Source organism: Mustela erminea, chromosome 18, assembly GCF_009829155.1.
Source record: "Mustela erminea isolate mMusErm1 chromosome 18, mMusErm1.Pri, whole genome shotgun sequence".
NCBI lineage: Eukaryota > Metazoa > Chordata > Mammalia > Carnivora > Mustelidae > Mustela > Mustela erminea.
This window is the reverse complement of record NC_045631.1, coordinates 16,103,281-16,126,133: the sequence shown is the minus strand read 5'-3', so window position 1 is coordinate 16,126,133 and position 22,853 is coordinate 16,103,281. Positions and strand designations below refer to the sequence as shown.

The following is a 22,853-nucleotide window of genomic DNA, read 5'->3' as shown; positions in this document are numbered from 1 at the left end:
GTCCCCACTCCTGGCCTGGGCAGGGCTGGAAGGGCTCCCATCCCTGGAAGCAGGTGGAACAGCAGGGTGGGTGGCTACAGGGCTCCTCCCAGACGCCTGTCCCTGTCCCCGCAACCCTACAGCTGTGTGTGTGTCCCCCAGAACGGGCCGAGCATCATGACGCCCAGGAGATCCTGCAGATTGCCCGGGAACTCGTCCACAAGGTGCAGATGCTCATAGAGAACAAGTAATGGCTGCAGCCGGGAAGCGGCGGCCGACTAGAGCCCGGGCTCCAGGCCCAAGCACAGGGCGGGGAGTGGGGCAGCAGCACGGAGACTGCCAGACCCCTAGCCAGCCCTGCCTGCCCACTCGCTTTCCTAATAAAGTGCTTGTGAGCCTGGGATCCGACTCTGGGCAGCGCTAGCCTTGCGGGGTCACGAGTCAGGGGGCTGGATGCCTCAGGCTGGAAGGGAAGGGGACGGGTTGGCCTCAGGGAGTGACTGCCTTGGGGGACACCTACTCTGCTCCCCTCTCAGACACCTGGGAATAGCCCCCCGTCACCTGCAGCCTCAGCCTGGACTGCTCTCACAGCCTCTCCTAGCTCAGCCTGGGGCCCTGTAGAGTTAACAGGGCTGTAGCTGCCTGCCTCCCCACCCTCGCCCAACCCTGCATGGGTCATGTGGGCAAACGGATTCTGTGCTGGATCTCTTCTTCGAGTCCCTTGGCAGGCGACGTGCATGTGCCCACCCCAGCCCCAATGCAGGCTGCCAGCTTGGGCCTGGGTCCCGGGTGCAGGAGTCCAAAGATGTGGGCCCTGGGTGGGAGCAGTCCTCCACAGCTGCACTGCCACTACCTCTGGCTGCCCGAGGTGACCCAATGTCCTGCCCCGGCCCCACGGGGTGCCTGCGTGCACCCGCACGGTTTCACTTTCACCCCCTGGCTCTTGCTTTATGCATTAGTTGCTTCCCTGATAACAGTGTGACACTTTGGCCAGCCGGATGATCTAGAATGCAGGGGGAGCACTTCCCTCTCGAGAGGAATTCCAGGGTAACTCTTGAGGGAGGAAATCCTCTCATAGCCTCCTCTCAGGAACAGGCCCTGGAGCTTCGGGGCAGTCCATCGCCAATCTCAGGCATGAGTCCCTGGGTCTGGGGGAAGGGGAGGGTGCTTGGATCTCCTGTTTGTCCCTGGTGAGAAGCAAGGCCAGCTCTGCCTGCCCCAATGCTTCTCAGGGTGCAGAGAGGCCTAGAGACCCAGGAACCCCCTTGGAGGAGCCTCACTCGCAGGGGTGCTAGGAAGGGCCTGGCTCCTTGGCACACTGCTTGCTCTGCCATCCCCACTTCTCCTCCACCCCTAAACACGTGAGGCTAAGGCTTTGCCCTGGGGCCAGGAGGCCACTCTACCACAGGGGTGAGGGCCTGTCCTGCAGTCACTTCGGTCTGGAGACTTCCTGCATCTGAGGAACAGGGAAAGGGCCCCGTGGCCCTCCTGCCTCCAGTACAGTCTCCCCAGCCCATCCCTGTCCTGGGCACTGCCTAGCCCATCTGGGGACCAGCTGCCCCACTGCCTACCCCTGTTGTCTGTGAGTCCTTGGCTGCCACCAGGCATGGTGGCCCTTGTGTGCCTGCCTTAGTGACTCAGTGGTTTTGTGAGAAGCAGAGTGTTTATGTTTTTGTTTTTCCTTGGAAACTATACTCTTCTGTGTTAACAGACCAATAAACATAGCATTTGGCAATGCCTGAGCCTCTGGGGGCTGCTTGGGGGTTGGCGCTAGACAGTGAGTGTCAGCACTCCCTATCCCCCTGGCTGGGCTTCTGGGACCAGAGGGAATTCTACAGCCACAGCGATAGGTCTGCTGGCCCTCCCAATTGTGGAAGGCCTGCCCACACAGAGCTGCTAAATGGAAGCACCTGGATTCCTACTCAGGCCCCTGGCAGGCTCCAGCTGGGGAGTTTCTGCCTATCCTTAAGCCCTCAGATGACACTGGGTCAGCACGGCCAGAGGCTGAGGCTTCATCTTTCTCCTCAGTGCCAGACAGTGGGACACTAACCCTAACTATAGGCTTTCCCTAAGGTCAAGGGATGCCTCTCTTCCTGTTAGCTACCAGCAGAGGGAGCTAGCATCTCACAAGCGAAGGGGCTGGCCGCGTTGTTGGGCCGAGGAGGGGCACCTGATGGGCCTTTCTTGAGGTTAGCGTTTTCTCAGAGAAGGGGACCCCAGGACATTCATGGCCATCCCGTCCTTCCCTAAGGATAACCCCTCCCAGGAAGAGAAGCTAACTTAATTCCTCTGGCTGGGACTGGGAGTGGGGAAGCTGTAGTCGGGGAGCTGGATGAGGCAGCCTGTCTATAGCTAAGCCGCTTCCTTCCCTCCATGCTTCCTCCTGGGACAGCCTGGCAAAGGGCTGGGTTCCCCTAACTTGGGACAGATGCAGTTCTAAGGACACGGTTCTCTGAGTCCTGACTTCCAACTTCTTATTCTTTTCCCTTATGGACTCCCCAGATGACCTGGCCTGACTTAGCACCTCAGAAGCATCTCCCTTCTCAGGAAGTCTCTCCCCTTTCCTTGCACTGATCCCCAATCCCCGACCCCCTGGGGGTCCTCCACCTTTCCTATTGGAACTTTCTCCAGTTGGGGATAGCTAGCTCTTTGGCAGGCCCCAGGGCAGAGTGGCACACGCTGGGAAACCCTGCCCAGAGCTCTGACTCCCCAAGCTCCCAGGCTAGCTGTGTGACCACAACATGTCACTCAGCCACCTCTAACCTGTTTCCTTACCTGCCAGAACAGGGCTAGTTCTTGGCTTATGTATTCCACCGTGCTGTGAAGAGATGAAACAAGATAGTGTTTGTAGGAATGGTTTGAGGAAGTATTACAAAAGCGTAAGAACAGCACTGCAGTTCTCAAGGCTTGCTGAGGACTGAACGTTGGTGTCAGAACTGGAAGGCCATGTCTTCTAAAACCGACCAGCATGGAAGCTGCTGGAGGACCCATTTGAGGGTCGCCGACAGGGTGAGAACCCCGGTGATTCTTGCTGGAGGTCCTTCCCGAGCGGTTGTGGCCTCTTGTGGCAACAGAGTGACCCGGATGCTGCAGCCTGGCGGCTCCGTCTCTGGTTTCAGTGCAGGTTTATTTCAGTTTTATATTTTATTCCAGGCAAGTGCTTATTACATGGATAGTATTCATGTCTCAATACCTAAAGTCTTGGAGCATGAACAGCCACTAGAATACAGTTCAATAGTAAAAATACAATATGTACAAAATTAGGGTTTTTTGTAGGTTTTTTTTTTTTTTTTTTTCCCACACAGCAGATGTATCCAAACACATAAAAATCTCTACAGTCTGGGGTCGCTACAGTTTATATTTCAGGAAACGGAGACACAGTGACCAAGTCCTCACTGTAAACAAGGGCCACCTCTTTGGGGGATGGGGATGGAACCCTGGGATGGGGGAGAAGCTGTTCCTGGAGAGCAGGGGTTATAGTGACCCCCCAGTTCCCCTCCAGGCACTCCCTGCCCTTCTTTGGCCCCCAAGGAACCAACCTCCCCCTTTCCCCGAGGTAAAGGCTCCCAGCCAGTGAGCCACTCTTAACGTCAAAAAGTAAAACACGCATGAGAGGTAAGGTGTGTGTGTGTGTGTGTGTGTGTGTGTATATATGTGTGTGTGCACGCACGCGTCCCCCAGGCTGGAAGGGCTGGGGAGGGGGAGGGGCAGGCGGTCCCACAGGGTGAGGACAGACGTGGTCCTGACAGCTCTCAGAGGGGAGATGCCCATGGAAGGGCTGGGTGGCGGCTGCCCTCTCGGGCACACAGCATCACAGCATTCACAAACAACAACAAAAACAACAGCAACAACACCCATCGTCACCAATCTGGACATAGTCATTCGGCACTAGATTCGAAGGCCCCCACTGCTAGGGGTGGGGAGGGGCAGGGGCGGTGAGCGGGCGGATGAGGTATCTGTGCAGGCCCCAGAGGCCACTGGGTGACACACTTTCAATTCTGGAATGGCCTCAGGATGCAGGGAGGTGAACAGAGCTTGAAAGGGCAGGCTCCCCAGTGCTTCTCTGACCATTCCCTGGGCACCAGGCCCGTCCAGCTCCCTCTGCTCTTTCAGTTGGTATCACTCAGGGAAAAGCGGAGACTGGTTCCCCAAGAACCAGGGTTGGCAGGAGGTGGCTGCAGGGGCAGGAAGGCAGGGAGCTTGTGGGGTGTGAAGCTCCCTATTGGGGGCCTCTAGGATGACCAGAGGCCTTCCCTTTCCCCACCCCAGGCAAGACAAAGGGAACCAGGCCCCTGGGAGGTCTCCAAGACTAGGAAAGAACTGAAAGGGACCTCTGCCAGCCTCCTCAGTTTCCTGTAGGTTGCTCCCCTTGCTCGTCAAAGCAAACTTCACACCTACGGACACTGGCTTCCTTTCCCCATGCTGAAAGGCCACCATGTGCGTCCAGGTGGGGAGGCGAGTGTGCACATGTGTACAACTGTGTGTCTAACACAAGGTCACTTGTAATAAATACCCACATAAAAAGAGAAGCCAAAGCAGTGGGCAGAGGCAAAGGCAGGGAAAGAAGCAGGCCTTGCACAAAGGCCCCCTCACTACCCACCCCAAGCTCAGCCTTGCCCTAGATCCAACTTAAGGACCTTCCTCAGAGGAAGGCTGTGGCACACTCAGAAGAGCCCACTGGAGAAAAGCTGATGTTCAAGGGAAAGAGATGATGCCAAAGACAAATTAGTTGGGGCACAAGCAGCAGTCCTCCTCCCTGCTCTACAGGTCCCCCCAGGGCATCAGGGACGCGGGGAGGGGGGTGATGCTGGGGATTTGGCTCAGGCCTTGGATTTGGACTTCCTAAGACCCAGACCAGAGGCTACAAGAGGCACTCCAGCATACACCCCTCAGGGGCGCGCACGGCTCTGAGCAGAGGCCAGGGAACTGGGGCAGCAGAAGTGACCGCACCCCAGCCCCTCTGCTTTTGGGAAGCTAAGAGCCAGGCCCAGGGCTGGGGATGGAGATCCAGAGCAGCTCTTTCCTCAGTCCAGCCCCAGGCCAGCGGTGGGGTGGGTGTGGGGGCAGGACGGCCAAGCCATTCGTTCCCACCCCCCACCCTCAGCCTACCCTCCTGAGGTCAGGAGCCCAGTGGCAAGGACTGGGGGCGGGGGAGGCTCAGGGAGCTCAGCAACAGCATGGGATGAGTTGCTGGTAGAGACTCCTCTTAACTAGTTTCTGTGGTAACAAATCAGTGACTACGACTGACTGGGTTGGAGAGCCCCAGGCTGGGGTGCCCAACTGTCAGGAAGGGACCACACAGCCGCTGTGTCCTAGGATCTGTCATCTGTACTCAGAGCAGAGCCCCCCAGGCACCCAGCTCCCCAGCTCCCCGGGCCAAGTTGCTTCAGTCCTGCTCCCTCCCCCCTTCCCCTCTGAGGGCCTGGGAAGAGAAGGCTGAGGCTCAGGACAGAGGGAGCTTGGCCACCTCATCAGCCAGAGCAGTAGCAGCAGCAGCAGCACAGGAAGGCAGGCAGAGCGGGGAAGTCGGGAGAACACAACAGCCACATCGCACGGGGTTGCAGGGTACAAAGTGGGGAGGCAGGAACGGCACTGGAGCTGGCACCAGGCCAGACAGAGTGGCACATTCACCAGAGTGTCTCATCACTTGATCAAGTCCTAGTGCAGTGGGGGTAACCCCCTGCCCTGTGCCCAGCTCCCTGGGGTGGCCCTCCCTCCCCTGGCTCAGAGTCTCTGCACCCCCTTCCCCTAGGAGGCCTGGGGGTGGGTGTGTGTGGGGGGGTCGGGCCTGGGCCTGGCTGGAATGTGTGGAGCTGGTGGGTGGGAGAGCGGGGGATGGGCCCCCTCCCTGCCCCCACTGGGGGCCTCTGAGTGGCCTCCTCCTCAAGCCAGCTTGAGCGTGCTGACTGGGAAGGAGGGCATGGTGACCATAGTCACAGGGTTGAGCACTGTCTGGCCCACCAGCTGGGGGTGGTGCACCACCTGAGCCCCCACAGCTGGCTTCGCCATGACAGTGGCCGGGGGCCCCAGCCCAGCTGTGCCATTCACTTGCTGGTGTGAGAGGGTGTGGGCAATGTGGCTCACCGCCACAGGCTGGCTCACCGCCACGGGCTGCGGATACAGGGGCAGCTGGGAGCCGAGGTGGGCCACGTGGTTGAGGGTGGCAGGGTGCACGGTGATGTGGCCGATGGGGGGTGTGGCGGGGGCCAGCTGCACAGCAGGGCTGGGGGCCGAGGGGGCGATGTGGGCGATGTGCTTGCCGCCTGGCCCCTGAAGAACGTGGTTCACAGTCTGGATGACTGAGGCGTGGGTGGTGGCTGTGTGGGCGATGACCGTGGAGCCCGCGCCAGCTGCCGCCACTAGATGGGCTGGAGCCGGCACCAGCGTCTGGGCAGGGGCAGCCGCTGGGGGAGGAGGGGCCGGCAGTGGTGTCTTCTGTGGTGGCGGTGGCTGCTGCCCAGGCAGGTGGACGGGAGACAGGGCCACAGGCTGGGGGTGGGGGTGTGGATGGGGAGGCAGAGGTGCAGGGGCAGCACTGGGCGGGGGCTTCGGCAGCTCCGGGTGGGGGCGATGATTCAGTTTAGGTGGGCCCAGGCCAGCCTGGTCCTCCTCCATATCCTCGTCTATGTTGTCCTCACCCTCTGTCGGGGACAGAGGGACAGGGACAGGTTAGAAAGGGTTGGGAAACAAGAGGCCGGAGCAGTAAATGTCCCCAGGGTCTGGGGACAGGGAGCTGGGGGGCAAGGGCCTGGCCAGGGAGGGGCAGGAGGGTGCTCACCAGAGGCCGTGGAGGTGGAGGCCTGGTCGTCCTCGGGCTGGCCAGTCTGCCGGAGCACACGGTCGATCTCCAGCACGTCCATCCACTGGCTCAGCTCATGCTTGAGCTCTGTCAACCGCTGCTGGGTAGCAATCTTCTCCCTCGCCAGCCGCTCCATCTCATGCTCGTATTCCTTCTCCTTCCTCTTCAGAGACTGGAGAACAAGGCAAGGGCCCGAAGCATACCCTGAGCAGGAGCTCTAAGGCCCCCAGTACTGCCAACCACTCCCCTGGGGCACCCTGCTCTCAAGGTCCCTCAGCCCCCAGTGGTAGGCCCGCAGGGAGGGGGCTGCTGGAGACCACAGCTGCCCCTGCTTCTTGGCCAGGCCCCAGGGTGGGGGGGCCCATGTCCTGTGGACTGCAGGCGCTCTAGCAGGCACCACTGACAGAAAGCACAGATGCAGGTCAGCTCCCCCACCCCAGGATAAACGCCCTCCCCTCCACCCTCCCCGAAGCCTCCTCCCTCCATCCTGTGGGGGACAGAAGGGGAAACAGACTTCTTGGTGCTGCTCAAGGCACCACTCATACCACGCTGTTGGTCACCGAGCCACAAGCTACCCTCCTTGGAACTCATTCCCCAAAGAACCCCACACGATCGTGCCCTTCTCTTCACAGCATCATCCCCTAGTCTCCATTTCAGTGTCCCTGAGCATGCCCCTGAAACTTTGTGGCACACCGACCCCTCCCCCTGCACTTGGACCCCCTGCATTTCTTCCCAACCTGCCTCCATTTCCTTCATCCCAGGCAGCTGCTGGCTCTGCCCCCTCGCCCAGCCCGCCATGGGGTACTCCCCATGGTGCCTCCCTGGGCTGTCTCTCAACAACGTGGTTTCACTGCCCGCAGCCCTCTGGGCTACTGACCGACCCCCAAACCCTGGAATGTGCCCCTCACCTTCCACACCTGTAGCTGAGTTGCACTGACCAATGAACAACGGCTCCACAGCACCTCTCACACTGAGCACTGCCGCCACCTCCACCACAGGGTTCGGGCTGGCCCTGTCCCATGACCTGGAGGTACCTACCTCACTAAGAACACCAGAAGGGAATGCCCTTGGCCATGGGACCCCTAGCTGCTTCAGCCCCTCCAGGCGCACAGGCAGCTGGGGACCCTCACACAGGCCATGCCTCACCTATCAGAAGGATCCCCAGTTTCCCCTCACATGAGAGACTTCTCTGCAGCTCCAAAAGGCCAGCCTGTGTCCTTCACCTCAGCTCCCGTCCTCTGTGACCTCCTGACTCTGACGCTTTATTAAACGGACACCTCGAAGTCTCGCAGGCCTCCCCACTGCCAGCTTCTCCTTGGCCCAGGCATGTCAGGAGTGCTGGGGCCACCAAACACGGCCACTCTTGCCCTACAGCATCCTGGAATCTGGGAACCCACGCTGCTCCTGAGCTCCTCTGGGCTTCCAAGGCTTGCTGGCCACACGGGTGCAGAACCCACCAACCCTGCACACACCCAACTATCCAGCTAGTCTCAGTTTTCCTCTCTGAACCCTCTCACACACACAGACCCTTTCTCACCTCTCTGCCTCTTATCTGCTTGCACTCCAAGCCCACACCTGAGCACTGAATAAGACATCAGTACTTAATCACAAACTAAAATCATCCCTAAAAACTTCCTGTTTTGTCTTTCCACCTCAATACACACTGTCCCTGTCCTAAGCTGTGAGTAAAAGCCAAGACTACTCCATAATTAGCTTTTCTCCCTTGACCCTACCAGCAGCCCGGACAGAACTATGCATATCTTAGCCCCAGGGAAATGATCTGTGAGGATGTGAGCCTGTGGATTCCCACCTCTATCCTGTCCCTCTCCTTTATCACAGGAGAATCAGTCATCCATCACACCGAGTTTCCCTGGACTCCATTTACTACGAGCAGAGCAGCCTTCCTGGCTGTTCAGTTGCCCCTCCTGGGTATGGCAAGATCCTCGACTTCACCCACTCCTTCCAGTATCTCCAAACTCTTTGTATTTCTGACCTCACCACTCAAAGATGCCTCCAACCATTACTGCTCCAACACATAACCCAGATAGAACCTTACTCTGTTCTGGCCTGAAACCCGGTGGCTTTACAGTTCTGCCAGCAGTCCTGGGCCACACACAGCCTCCTCTGCATCCTGGCTTTTGAGATTTAACCTGCTTCTCTCCACAGTTCTGCCAGAAAGTCCCTCCCTTACACACACACACACACACACACACACACACACACACACACACATATACATATATATCTGGCTTCTCACCTGGCTCCACCCTGAGAGGCCTGTGCTGGACAGGACATCAGATGAGACCATACCAGTGATAGGGCCTGTGGTGAGTCAGCTCTCACTTGAACCTGGCTGCTGGGGGCTGGAAGTGGCTGTCCTAAACTTTACACAGGGAGAGCAGATTTCTGGCTCTGGGAGGAACTCAGAGGTCAAGACCTCTTTTTCTTAACCAGCCCAGTTCTCCACAAGCCTAGAGGCCCCTGGAGTTTCCCCAGATTCTAGCTTTGTCCACACTGCTTCATTTTAAACACATTTCCTAAGACTGCCTGGATGCATAGTTTGGTACCTGCCTACTCCTCTTCCTGTTTTCCTCCACTTCACAGTGGCTTGCTTCAGATCCCATAAGCACCTCCAAGCCACCCTGAGTTGGCCGGGGTGACAGCCTGCCCATCTCAGCACACACCCAGAGCCTTGAGTCTACACAGCTAATGTGGTCTCTCTACTATTTCACTCCCAGCTGGTGCCCTGCTGTCCCCATCTCTCCATGGCAACCTTCGTGACCACCTTTAACTTCCAAAACTGCACTCTGCTCCCCAGGGCTGGAGAAACTTCAGAGAAGGCATTGGGCCTTCTGCCCTCTGCTTTGCCTAGGTCATCCTGAAACCTTCAGGTCCCAGCTTGAATGCCCCTTCCTCAAGCTACAACTTCCCTCACTCCCTACCTAGAACAGATTCTGTGACCCCTGTCCCTACTACATCCTCATGGCACAGTCCTTTTGTTTGTTTCTCCTCTGCCATCAACACCAAACACGTGACTAACGTATGAAGACAGAGACCCACACTTTTTTCTTTGCTCCCTGCTTTACTCTCAAAATCAGACAGAGCTGTCCAAAGCACCTAAATGAATAAACAAATGAGTGAGGTTAAGGATTTAGAAGGCCTTGTCAGTTTTCTATTTCTGCCTCTGTTGCCAGCCCCAGTACAAGTATCTCTTACGAACAGCCTGGGTACACCTCGCTGCCCACTCCGCCTAGACCCATGTCTGCTACCTGTCTATAAAGTGGAATGTGCTATTCCATCCTTCCCGTGTCTTAGTAATTGCGATTAAGTTGGTATTTAGAGCGCGAATCCTCCTAACATCCCCAAGAGGAAGATACTATTTTTTTTCTTATTTAGCAAAATGGCAGTACAGAAGAAACTGATATTCACAGAAAACGTCACAGCATTTGGACAAGGATTTGCTCCTACGTCATGTGACTGTGAATGACTGAAGAACCCGTAATATTCTCAACACCCAAGTTCTATAAAAACATGTCAGAAGTAGGCCTCCTGGGGACCCTCCAATCCCCGCTCCTCGGGCCCCTCCTCCTCCGAGGCCAGACCGGCCGAAACCGAGGCCCCTCCCCTCCCGGAGCACGCGCGCACCCACGCGGACTCGGCTTTGCAGCGTCACTCCGAGCCCGCGGCACCCCATCGATCGGCGCGCGGAAGCCCCGCCCCCACCCCGGCCCTGCCAATCCCCGAGCCCGGCTCCACCCCTCTCGGGTGCCGGGAAGCTGCCTGGAGGCCCGCCAGCCACGCCTCCTCGCCTGCAGGGCGGGCGGAAGGGCGCGCGTTCGCAGGAGGCCGGGAGGGAGCGGCCGGCTGGGAGCAGTGGCGTAAGAGCGCCTCCGCCCCCCGAACGAGTCAGGCTCCGGTTACCTCAGGGCTGTGACCCCGCAGTCTTGGCCGGGGGTGGGGTAGGGGGGTGGGTGACGCCTCTGGCTCATGTTCGGTCGGACCCCAGACCACGGGACCTTTGACGCTGCCCGGCTCCCCCTCACTCCCGCCCCCAGGTGCCCTAGGGCGCCGGCAGAGGAACCCCAAGCTGCCCCCCCCCCACCCCGCGCGGGCAGGGAGCTCTAAGTCCCTCCCACTCCCCAACGGCTCGGTTCCGACTCCGTCTCCGCGGCAGCCAAGCGTGGCCACCCGCCCCACCCCCACAGCCTCCTTCCCGGCACGCGGAACCCTCGGCCGGTTTCCAAGGAAACCGAAACACGGGGCCGTCATGGCAACTGTCTTATCTGGCGGGAGCCCCCCCCCCCCACCGTACAGCGGAGAGAAGCCAGTGCCCAAAGGGGGTTGGGGCACACGGCCAGGAGGGCCCTGAAAAGAAGCTTTTAAAAACCCAAACAGGAGGAGAGCGTAATTTTTTAAAGGTTCGGTGACCCCATGACTGCTTTGGTCACCCAGAACCACCACATTTCCCCAGCCTCCAGGTTTAACCCCCCAAATCCAGTCGTGGCACCTCAACGCTCTCACTGAAGGATCGTAATCATTCTGGGGTCAGAGTGGGGGGGGGGGGAGGCTCAGCGGCGCGCCACCGTCTGCAAGCAGCCACGCCCAGGGGACTCCCCACCCCTCCGCGAGCGACACACTCTCGGGCTGTCCGCGTTCCCGCCCAGGCACTGCGGACGGGGTGGAGGCGCCGGGGCCGCTCCACGCCCTTCTCACTCGCGGGCACACTAACCGCGCCGGACGCTAACGTGGACCCCAGCGCCTGGTCTCAAAACTGAGCTGCGGGGGTGGTGCAGATGGTGGTGGTCCGTGGGGTGGCCCCGCAGGGATAGGGGGAGAGAGGAACGCCGCGGCCGCCCTCCCCCGCGCACGCGCGCCGGTTCCCCCGCCCCCTCGCGGGCGGGGAGCCCCGCTGACGTCAGCCGAACCATGTGCTCAGCGCCCGCGTGGAGGCGGGCGGGGGAGCCGGAGAGGGAGCGAGGGCGGGGCGGGGCCGCGGCTAGGGGAAGAGGGCGGGCGGGAGTGAGGAGGAAGCTGGCGCCGCGGCCACCGCCCGCCCTCCTCTCGGCGGTGCTTCCCTCCCCCATACCTGGATGTACCGCAGCGCCGTCCGCAGCACACTCAGATTCGACGTCTTCTTGTCGTCCACGTTGGGGATGTTGCGCTTTAGGGTCTCAAAGCATTCCTTCAGATGGGCCCTCCTGGGGAGAGGGAGTGGCGCTGGTTAGCCAGCACCTGGGGGATGGGGGTGGAGAGGAAGGCCCCAGGAGAGCTTGGGGGACCAAGGGTGGGAGCAATCCCCACAGGGGGCGGGTCGGGCCCAGAGATACACAAGCAAGCACACACACCTGTTCTTCTCCAATTTGTTGTGTACTTCTCTGGTTCCGATCCTGAAACCCAGACAGACAGGAAGGAGATTCAGGGAGGAGGACCCAATTCGGTGGCCTTCCTGCCCCCACTCCCCAAATGCCACAAGCGGTTTGCTCCCCAGATTCTCTGTACAAAGCTGCCATGGGAGACATTCACCCTGCACGGAGGTGGATATACCCCCTGGAAGGCACATGTATGCTCATAATTCACAATCCCTTTAACCCTCCATCCTGCTCTTGTCCACCTGTGAGGAGACAAGAGGGTGTTCTGGGGCTCACAGAAATAGCCAATTGGCCCCAGCCCTCACCCAAGAGATCTCCAATCCAATACTCTGTCCAAAGGCCTGGCAATGCCATCAGCCCATCCTTGAGGGTGTCAGAGAACAAAGAAGCCTGATAACAACAGACACCCATGACCATTCCCCACTCTCTGGGTGTGGATAGACACAGGCACAGTGAGAACTGTCCAAATACAGCAGGGTACTTCTCAGCTGGGGAGGTAGGATAACGCTTTAAAGGAAGAGTTTAGGAGGGGGGGCTACTTTCTCCTGCAAACACTGCCCAGAACGTGGGCAATTCTCCATCCCACCAGTCCCGACTCGGCTACACCTCACTCACCCCCCAGGCCTCTTCTTCTGTTCGCTGGATTTGACTTCTTCCGCTGGTGCCAACTTCAGGGTCCCAAGAGTGGGTGGGGGTGGCTGCTGGGGGGCCAGCTGGGGCTGAACTCCAGGGTGAGGTGCTATGGTCAGGATGGGTGTGGGGAGGGGCTGCAAAGGCTTGGGACTGCCAGTGGATGCAAGGGTGGTCTTGGAGTCTGGCAGCAGGGGAGTGGGATTGGGCACCTGTGGCCTAGTGGGCAAGGGAGCAGACTCCTTAATGCTGAGTCCAGGGGTGCTAACCAGGGCTGGCTGGCGAGGTGCCAGAGGCAAAGGCTGGGCTGCAGGAGGCAGTGGTGGGGGCGGGGGCAGGGGCTGAGGAGAGTTGGTCACTACTGGAATAGGAATGACAGTCAGTGGGGTGGGGGTGGGAAGTGGGGGTGGGGGTGCTGGAGGGGGTGCTGGTGGGGACAGAGGTAGGGGTGGTGCTTCAATGCGGGGCTCCTCCACAGGCAGGGCATGGGCCAGCCTGGCCAGGCTGCTGGCCTTCTTCTGCTCCTGCTCCCTCTCCCGCTCCAAGCGAAGCCGCTCCTGCTCCTCTACGCAGAGAGAACACAAGGGGTTTCTCAGTAGGCCAACAGTCCTGGGCTTTGGCTTCTGAAGTCTTCCAACCACAAAGCATCCCCTGACCCTGTCCCAGTCAGTGCTCAGGGACATGCCTGCTCAGCCTGAGACACCACAAATGCCCATCCACACCCAGCTAGGCATGGGGGCTAAGTGCTGGGGGCATGGCAGTGAACAGTGAAAAGAGGCCTGGTCTCTGCCTTTGGGGAGCCCAAGACCTAGGGGATGAGAGGAAGGACAAGTAACAGAATAATCCATGCTAGGAGAGGAGAAGGGTGGTAGAAGGACAGAGCAAGAGCTGTCAGATGGGATGCTGGAAGCCTGGCCACCTGAAGGTTAAGGAGTTAGTGGAGCAGGGAAATTCAGGAACAAGGCTGAGGTGCATGGGATGATAGGTATGGTGGGCAGAGAGAGGCCAGTCAGCGAAAGACCTCACCAGCCACCACAGGAGAATGTAGGAGAGGCCAACAGAGCACAGCTTTTGGGGAAGGTATTCAACAGTATTTACCAAGTACCTTCCAGAAGGCAGGCAGCATCTTCATTTCAAGATGAAATAAATGAGCTCAGAGAAGTAAAGTGATTTGTTGAGGATCACAGAGCAAGTAACAGGTAAACTGGAACCAGACCCAGCCACCTGGCGGATGCCCATACCTGCTGTGTTAGCAAGCACATGCTCACTAGATGTCTGTACACACACACACCCGCCCCATCTGAATCCTCATGGAAGTCCATGCCACAGGCAGGGCAGGGACATCACCTTCAGTTCACACATGAGGACATCAGGCCCAGGAGTCCCAGGCCAGGTCCCAGTGTCTGGTTTCCTCAGAGACCACACAAAACCCATTCAGTCCTTCTCTGCCTTTTGTGGTGCTAGAACTCATGGGTCCCAAATCCCTCACCCTGGCTGTTCCCACCACCAGCAGCAGAAAGGGAAGAAAGGGAAAGGGAAGAGGCAGGCAGAAAGGAAAAGAAAGCAGCCTCACACCTGTCCCTTCAGCATCCCCATGGCCAGCCCTGCTTCAAGGTGAGGCCTACTCAAGGGGCTGGCTGCCACCAGGGGAAGGGGAGGGCCCTTCCTGAGCCACAAGTACCTCCCCACCTCCACCCTGCCCGGGGCTGGCCAGGCCCCACCAATCCGGTTTCCTGACTACAGGGCTGGGCAGGGTCTCTGGAGAGCAGCCGTAGCCCCCCAGGCCAGAGTGCAGGCAGGTCAACCAGCCCTTCTGCGGTTTGGGGACTGGCCACACTGCAGACTAATTGGGCTGACAGCAGGAGCTGGAAGACATGCCCCAAACATACCACGCCACAAGGGGTGGGGCTGGAGGACCAGGTAAGCTAAGAGCCCCCAATAGAGGAGGGAATCAACCCCTCCAATGGTCTCTGGGGCTGAGGGCCCTCAGGCCCACCAACAAGGTGGGCACAAGCCAGGCCTGCTCCAAGCTCCTCCCTCCCACAGGGGAGCAGGGGAGAAGGGGCCGGAGGAGGAAGTAGAGCAAGGTTGTGAGAGGGGAAGCACTCAGCGGTCTCCCAGCAGCACAGGCCTCTTCCGTAGCTCCCCTGCCCTTCAGAAAGGGGAGCTGCCAGGACTGCTTCAATGAGGGCTCTCCCAGGCCTTGCCGGCTGGCACTGGCTTATGTTACAGCCCCAGAGAAAACCAGCTCTCTGCGTTCCAGCTTCCCAGAGACCACACTAGCAGAGAAGTCTGTGGAGAGTTCCACCTACTAGCTACCTAGTCCATCCCCCATACTGTTCCCCACCTCCTCCCACCCCATCCCCTTCAGCTGATACAATACAGCCCACCTTCATTCCTTTGGGCCACGACCCAAATTCCTTCATTGGCTTTGGGACCAGGGTTACACTTTCCCATTAGCAGTGCGACAGAGAGGGCCCCAAGCCCCAAAGACAGGTGCCCTGGTAACCTAGACTGAAAGTAAACCTCATATTCCCCATATTTTAAAGCAACTCCACAGCTCATCCAGGAGATGGCAACCACCTTCTCACCTACCCTCTCTCTTCCAGGGTCAGGCAGGTATGCCTCACGGGTGCCAGGAGGGACCCAGGTGAATGGCCAAGCTGTATCACACCTGGATCAGCATGGAAAGTCTTGACTGGTGGTGAAGAGGGGGTGTCCTGGGCCAGATTCAGCCCACCAAAGCTTCCTGCCTCCTCCCCACCCAGCAGCGACCCTCTTCCTATGCCCTGGGGAGGGGGAAACAAAAGGGAGGGAGCAAACTGGCAGTCACTCAGGGACTCCCTCAGGAATAAAACAGATTCAGTCTCTGTGAAATAACCCTGTGCTGCACCCAGGGGTGCACTCCCTCTCCCATTCCCAAATATGCACACGAAGGGGCCCCAGAGAATTCAGCATGACACATCTGGGGTGATTCAGGGGCCACAGTCAACACTAGGTAGCCTCCACTGTTCAGGGGGAGTTCTCCCCTTCTTCAGGCCAACAGGGAACTTGTGGATACGGCAGCCCCTCACCCCCCACCTGCCATGTGACTAGGTCAGGTAGAAGAGGGTCGGTCCCATTTGAGCCACCTCCATGAATGCTGGAAATGACTTCTTCAATGCTGCTGACCACTTCTTCCCTCTCCCACATGCATGTGTGCACACATCCTCCCACACATCCACCCTTGAAATTGAAATGGGGTATGGACAAGAGAATCCCTGTTCAGAGCTGCTCATCAGGTCAGCAGGTCCACACACGACCTCTTCTCTCACACCATCCCCACCCCAAGTTAGAGGACAGAACCTCAAGGAGGAGGAAGAAATGAATTTGAGACTTAAGTGCTGCGGCTAGGTCTAGCCATGTGTGCACGTAGGCTTTTGGAGTCCATCTGGCTTTGCAACACCCATTCCCTAAGAACTCCTGGCCCCAACAAGAAGAAACTGTGACCATTCAGTTAAACAGGGCCTCTACTCAGCTCCCTGCCCCCAGTTCTCACCACCTGGGGGAGGGGCAGGGCTCTGCAACTTCTTAGGAGGGAATCATTCCCAGGCTCCTTCACAGTGTTGCACACATCATTCCTGTCGTCCTTACTGCCAGCTCTGGACGTAGTATTTTGGAAAGGGTGGGGGAGATGGCAGTGGGGGCGGGGTGGGCTTCTCCCCTTCCCCATAAAACCAATCAGCCTGAGGGCAAACTGAAGGTGAAGTGAGTGCTCTCTTGGGGAAAAAGCAGGGTCAATCCTGTTCACCTCTAGCACAGTGCCTGAGAGGACACAATAGGTACCCCTCAAATGCACTGTGTTGATGGTGGCAGCAGGTGACTCAAGTCTCTCCAGTTCTTGTCCACGCACCCCCTCCCCTCGCCCACTCGCTGCGTCCGCAAACGGGACATTCTCGGTCACAACCAGCACTGCCCAGGGCCTGACCCTGCTGGGGACCCCGGAGATAAGGAGGAGGGGCACGCGGGCTGAGGTCCCGGCCCATCAATCTCGCAAAATCTAAGCATCTCACTCTCACAGATCTCGAGTGACTCCTGACCTTGAGAGGCCGGTCGACCTACTAGGCCGGGCGGACCCGCCGCTTCCCCCGCCCCTGGCCCGCTGCCGCTCCCCCCACCCCACCCCCTCCGCTGCCGCGGCAAAAGCTGCAGGGCGCGCGCGCACACAACACACACTACTACCTCCAGCATGACTCATCATTGAAGCAACAATAGGCAGAGAGAAAGGAAAGGAGGGCGAAGCACTCTCTTCACCACAACGAACCCGTCAGGAGGAGGGGAGGGGAGGCTGGAAGGGACAGGAGTCCCCGGATATCGAACACACACCGATCCAGGGCCGAGGGCCTCTCAATGGTCCGAAAAACGGAGGTCTTTCCCTCCAACCCCTAACCCTGCAACACCATGAAGCTGGGGACCACCGACAGGGCGGGTAGGACTGGAAGCATCTGAAATCCTCGTTTCCTAAAGAGGGAACGCCAAAGTTTGCCCCTTCTCCGCCTGGCTCATTCCACAATGTGACTAGGGGTACTGCCAGGAGGTCCTGGTGAGAACGTTCCCCCAAACGTCAATGGGAGTATGTGAGCTCTAAATGTCCTGTCACCCTGCGATTCAGAGGGCTTCCCTCGCCCCAGGATCAAGAACAGGAGGTTGGGGCGAGAACCGTCAGGTGAGCTCGGCGGCTCCTCCTCCCAGTACACAGGCTCTCCCTGGGAGGTGCCCGGCGGCCGGAGCCAGGGCCCAACCCCGCGCAAGGCCACTCGCCAGCCCCGCCCTGGCCCCGCCCCCGGCCGAGCGCGAGGCACTGGGAGGGGCCGGGCCGCTCAGTCCCCAGCGGGAGTGTCCCCCGTGCACGTGGTCGGAGGCGGGGCCCGTCCACGTCACCACCCGGTGTAACCAACGGGCTTGGAACGCAGGCACACGCAACATTCCAGCCGAGAGCGGGTTTGGAACGCGCAGACACGCCACATTCCACACCGGCTAAAGTGGGGCGCAGCAAGGGGGGCCCGGGGACTGCCCCCAGCGACCTGCGGGCCGTTTCGCAGACACCCAATCCTCCCAGCTCTCACCCAAACCCCTGAAGCGCGACCCAGCCCAGGCTTGGGAGGCGGGGTCAGGCGGGGCTGGCCAGGATCATAAGACACGCGATGTCATTTCATTCTGCAAAGGCCGCCTCCGCCCCAAGCGGCGCGTAGATCGGCCGGGAGCGCCCCCCGCACCCTCCCCACAGGGCCAGGGAAGCCGGGGAGCTGCTCGGCGTAGAGTAATTCCCACCCCCCACTCCGTTACACACACGCCCACTCGTGTGCACTATACACTCGCCCGTGTACACGTCCGTTCATCCGCTCTCCTCGAGGCTCGCATCACACATACCCCGTGCACACACGCACGCACACGCGGGTCTGCCACCCCCACGCAACACCATTCCGCACCCCACCCCCCACCGACTCACACATCTTCAGCGCTACCGAGGGCGCCGCTGGCCCACGCGAAAGGAGCCCCCACGAAAGGTGCACACGGGGTGGCAGGCAACTGAGGTGGCGCCCACAGGAGCCGAGTCCCTCTCTGCATGTTAATGAATTCATTAATTAATTTTACTGCCCCCAACACTTCTCCCCGGGCGGCGGCTCTTGTGCGAAACCTTGAGCTGCCCGGCTTCGCGGGCAGCCCAGGAAGGCGTCCTGCCCGCGGTTTCGGAGATCAGGGTCGCTCGTCTCCCCTTCCCCGGTGCCCCAGGGGCCCAGCCCGGCCGCTCACCACGTGCTCTCTGTTGTTGCTGCGCTTGCCATTCCAGGAAGCGGGCCGCCTCCAGTAGCGTCTCTATGCTCATCGCGCCGAGAGCTGCCGGGGGCGCGCCGGGGCCGAGACTGCGGCCCGCGAGAGGGGCACAGGTCAGGCTGGCGGGCAGGCAGGAGGGAGGGATCACCTCCGGGGGGCGACAGGGCTGGGCGGCGCAGCGCACTCCGCAAGGAAGAATGGGAGAGCACGGAGAGAAAAAATTAATGTTTCCCAAAATATTTGCAAAATATAATTTGCAAATTTAAAAAATTTTGGTGCAAAAAAACAAAAGGCGGCACTGCCTCCCTCCTTCCCCTCCCTCTCTTTTTCCCCCTCTGATGCCTCCCGCCCCGCGGCCCCCGGGAGTCCCGCCGACAAGAAAAGGCTTTGCAACAAGATGGCGAGGAGGCACCGACACACACAACAAGGGAAGGAGCCGCGCTGCCCCCGGCCGCCGCCCCCGCTACTACACCGGGGCCGCAGCCAAAGCCCGGACCGGAGCCCCCGCCCGCAGGGCCGCGGCGTCTCAGGAAGGGAGGGGCGGGGTGCTGAGCGGGCTTGCCCCGCCCACTATAGGACGGCGCGCGCACACGTGGCCTGGGTGGGGGTGGGAGAATAACCCGCCCCGCTCGCGCCCTGCATTTCCGCTTTCTCTCCTCGCCCCGCCCCGATGGCAAGCCACAAGTTGAGCAAGGGCTGCGTGTTGCGGTCATTCACAACGAAGTGTGTCCTGCTGGAAGAAAAGAGGGGTGGAAAATTTAAGACTTAAGTTAGCTCAAATAAGGATATTCCAGGTCAGGGAAACCTTAGGATGACTTAGAAGACTGGCCTGACCCCTGGGTCTCCGCTCCCTACCCACACGTGACCTAATTCCTGCAACCACCCCGGCTGTCGCAATTCCCCCGGGATCCGCCCGTGGGCGGAGCTGACGGCAGGAGGCTGCCAGAGACAGGCGGAGGGAGCGGAGCGATAATCCGGTTCCTCGTTTTGCCTCCGTTCCTCCCCCCGCAGTGCGTTCGCATCCTATTAGACGACGTCACCGGGCCAAGGGCCAATGGGCGGGCAGGACAACACGGCATGGAGCAGCTCCACATGGACACCCCGCGCCGCCAGCCTTCTGTTTAAAGGGCCAGTGTCTAACACGGTCACATTCTTAGGTGCGGATGGGTCCACTCTAAGAACGGAGGGTGAGACGCCGAGAGGAAAATTCTGCAGTTGTGCCGTGGCCTACCCTTTACTTTTCATCACCCTTCCTTCCAAATCAAGTCTCTCTTTTCTACCCCCAAATTCTTCTTTGTCCACGCCTATCTAATGTTGATGCCCCCACAGGCCACCCTTTGCTACGGGGCCTGGGCGGGGGCAGTTAACGCAGGGCGTCCGCGGCCGAGACCAAGGGGGCGGGGCCCAAATCGGGAACAACAACGTGGAGGGCGGAAGCCTGGCCCTGCCAGCCGCTGGGCGGTTGAGGCCGCGGGCGGGGCTGGGGGTCGGGACGCTCTGCCTGGTCTCCACCGCGCTCGCCAAGAGGGCGGGACCCCGGGCTGGCGCTCGCTGCCGCCGCTACTTGAGCTAGTGTTTGGGGCTGCCTGCGGTACGATCATAAAGTTAGACCTTTGTCAGCATAAGTAGTCTCATTTTGCAGATAAGGAAACTGAGGCCCAGACACGAGAGAGGACTTGTCTGAAGTCACTCGGTATTCCAACTGCTGCATGCCCTGGAGGAAGGAGTATTTATCCTTGACCCCGTCGACGACTCTTCTGAAGGCAGTTCTGAAACAGGGCAGGGCACCCAATTCGAAAAAAATCGTGTAGGAGTATCAAACTGTCTGCACAGGAAGTTGTCCACTTAATATACTATAGTCTGGGTCTCCAAAATCTTCACCTGAAACCCTGCTGTTCTGCTTCTTTTGGCACAGGCCACACAAGCCCCACTGGTAGAGTTGGTAGTTACACAAAGACCGACTGAAGGCACTTTGGTAGCACCCTAACACATGTACAGCTCTGTGGGCCCAATGCCTGCAGTCCTTTGGCCCCTGCGTCCTAGCCTTAAATTCCTTTTTTGCTACCAGTTCAGAATGGGACAATGCCAGCTGGGTTCAGAATCCTGCAGCCTGGGATTCACCATCAAAGCTACAAAGCAAAACGTAATGAGGACAGCTGAGTGGCAGACCATCCTGCCAACCCATCTCTTCCCATCCCATCCCAACCCCATTGTGCCCTTGGAGGGCTATGTTCCTATTTTGGGGTCTAGCTTAGAGGCACAGAAAGCCGGTACAAATGCATGCCTGCTGGCTTTGCTCCCTTCCTTTGAGGGCATAATACATACCAAGGAAAGAAAACCTGCACGGATCTTGGAAATCAAGAACCTAGTGAAGAGAAGGAAGGGGACTGTTTGCCAGCAGCAGTCTATGGAAGGATCTGATCTTCACACATTTGATGCCCTAGCATCTGTAACTGAGCAGAGGCCATTACACACGTCCAGGTGCCACTGGCTTGGCTTGTGATGGATCTGGAAAGGAAGGTGGGGGAGAGGGTGGGAACAACGGAGCCCAGGTGTCCTGGGATGAATGCCCTTCTCTTGGGAGGGCGAGATCTGTGCTGGTCCTTAAATTGCTTCCATTTAGATATCTGCCACCTGCTACTAGTGTGGCTGGCCTGGCCCACAGAACAACCAAAGAAAATGAGAAGTTTGAAGGCAATACACAGGTGTGTATGCTGGGGTGGGGCACTAAACAGTTTATATAACGTAACAGTTACCTGCAACAATGTTGACCAAATTTTTTGTTTGGGGTCAGCACTGTACTATTCTGTCCAGTGGCCCATGATGCTCAGAGAGCTCCATTCAGCTGTATCTTCTGCCGTCCTCAAGTGGTCATAGCACTCAAATAGTCCTGAAGTCTCTTACAGAGGCCCAAGCCCAATTTTTGACTTCTTGCCGGATACCAGCTCTTTTCCATTAAGTAGGCACCCCTCTGAAAAGGAGCATTCTGAAGACACCTTTTCCTTCATGGGTGGGTAAGCCTGAGATAAAGGTGGGGTGAACAGAGTCAAATGCCAGTCTCTCCCTTGCCCCCAATACCCCATCTGCTCCAGAGCTTAGTGGAGATGCTTGCTATTTAAAACAAACAGCCTTACTGGCTTCACATGATCATCTGTTTATTTGGGTCATGTGGGGACAGCAGCCAGGGGATGTTAGGCAAAAGCAAGGGTTTATAAAGGAGGCTTTTTTTCTGAGCCGTTGTTGCCTACAGGAGACTGAAAATGGCTAAACAGAATATATCAGCCAGGGTTTCCCCAGCTGGGGAAGGGACACAGTTGGGGTGGGAGATACCTACAAGGTGGGTATAAAAGGAGAGAGGAGGGGCACCTGGGTGGCTCAGTGGGTTAAGCCTCTGCCTGTGGCTCGGGACATGGTCTCAGGGTCCTGGGATCAAGCCCCATGTCAGGCTCTCTACTCAGCGGAGAACCTGCTTCCCCCACCTCCTTGCCTACCTCTCTGCCTATTTGTGATCTCTCTCTCTTAATAAAATCTTAAAAAAAAAAAAAAAGAAAAAGAAGGGGAGAGGGGAATGAATAGGAGAGCCGTTTAACATTTTAGCCCCAGCTCCCTGTTCCAAAGGGATGGAACTGGGGTAGAAGCTGGCAACTGTATTCATTCAAAGCAAAGTGAAAAGAAGCCTTCTGATGTTTCAGCACAAAGGTACACTTTGGGAATGATCCAAAGGCCAGCCATCTCCAAAAAGTTGTTCCTAAAGTTCTATTATGGCTTCTAGGTGCTTAGTACCTTTAGAGCAGGGGGACACCTAGGCCACCCATCACTGTGTACTTTCTCATGAAAGGATTTCTATTTTTAGTCTTCCTCCTCAAGTCTGTGCATCCCAATGCCCAGTTCATCCCTCAATTTTTTAATATGCCAAGCTAGAGATATTCTCTTAATGAGACTGTCTTCCACCCTCCACCCCACCCCACTCCCTCAAACAAAGCATTGCATACATACATACAAATGCAACTCCAAGACGTATGAAGATCAGTTTCCTGACCCCCTAAGATGCATACATAATGAGATGGCAGAAAGGAAGTAAAGCCAAAGTACAGGTATTTGCATTAGATCCCAGAAGATGTCCTAACTGTTCAGGACCAACTTCTCAAATTCTGCAAGTGGTTTTAAGGAGCTTTTCACATATCATAATTAAGACAAGACCAAAGAGAGAAAGAAAGCCAGCCAGGATGAAGAAGGGACAGAAAACTAGTAGTAAACCCAGG

At 58.2% G+C, this 22,853-nt stretch overlaps 2 protein-coding genes across 8 annotated transcripts in view; one reads left to right on the top strand and one right to left on the bottom strand.

Annotated features, from left to right (window-relative positions):
* SGSM2 (small G protein signaling modulator 2) overlaps window positions 1-1,714 on the top strand; it is a 35,951-nt gene extending 34,237 nt beyond the window's left edge. For 6 of the 7 annotated variants that reach the window (XM_032320405.1, XM_032320406.1, XM_032320408.1 and 3 more), the window contains one exon: window positions 142-1,714. In XM_032320405.1, the coding sequence (XP_032176296.1) occupies window positions 142-230 (89 nt within the window). In that variant the 3' untranslated portion in view covers window positions 231-1,714. Of the gene's footprint in view, window positions 1-122 lie in introns of all 7 variants that reach the window. The other variant, XM_032320407.1, reaches the window with a different exon arrangement.
* Window positions 1,715-3,087: 1,373 nt separating this feature from the next.
* Window positions 3,088-22,003, bottom strand: MNT (MAX network transcriptional repressor). The gene is made up of 6 exons (XM_032320416.1): window positions 18,571-22,003; window positions 12,763-13,342; window positions 12,124-12,165; window positions 11,865-11,976; window positions 6,758-6,950; window positions 3,088-6,620 (listed from the first exon to the last, which is right to left on the bottom strand). Exons 1-6 carry the CDS (start codon window positions 18,641-18,643, stop codon window positions 5,863-5,865), a joined length of 1,758 nt encoding a protein of 585 aa, XP_032176307.1. The 5' UTR covers window positions 18,644-22,003; the 3' UTR covers window positions 3,088-5,862.
* Window positions 22,004-22,853: the final 850 nt, after the last annotated feature.

What these genes read in the sequence shown, in the direction of transcription:
- MNT (XM_032320416.1), bottom strand. Translation starts at nt 18,643, where the DNA reads ATGAGCATAGAGACGCTACTGGAGGCGGCCCGCTTCCTGGAATGGCAA. An exon ending in GCAACAACAGAGAGCACGTG is followed by an intron (nt 13,343 to 18,570) that starts GTGAGCGGCCGG and finishes CTCTCTGCGTAG; the next exon opens with AGGAGCAGGAGCGGCTTCGC. An exon ending in CAGAAGAAGAGGCCTGGGGG is followed by an intron (nt 12,166 to 12,762) that starts GTGAGTGAGGTG and finishes TCTGGGTTTCAG; the next exon opens with GATCGGAACCAGAGAAGTAC.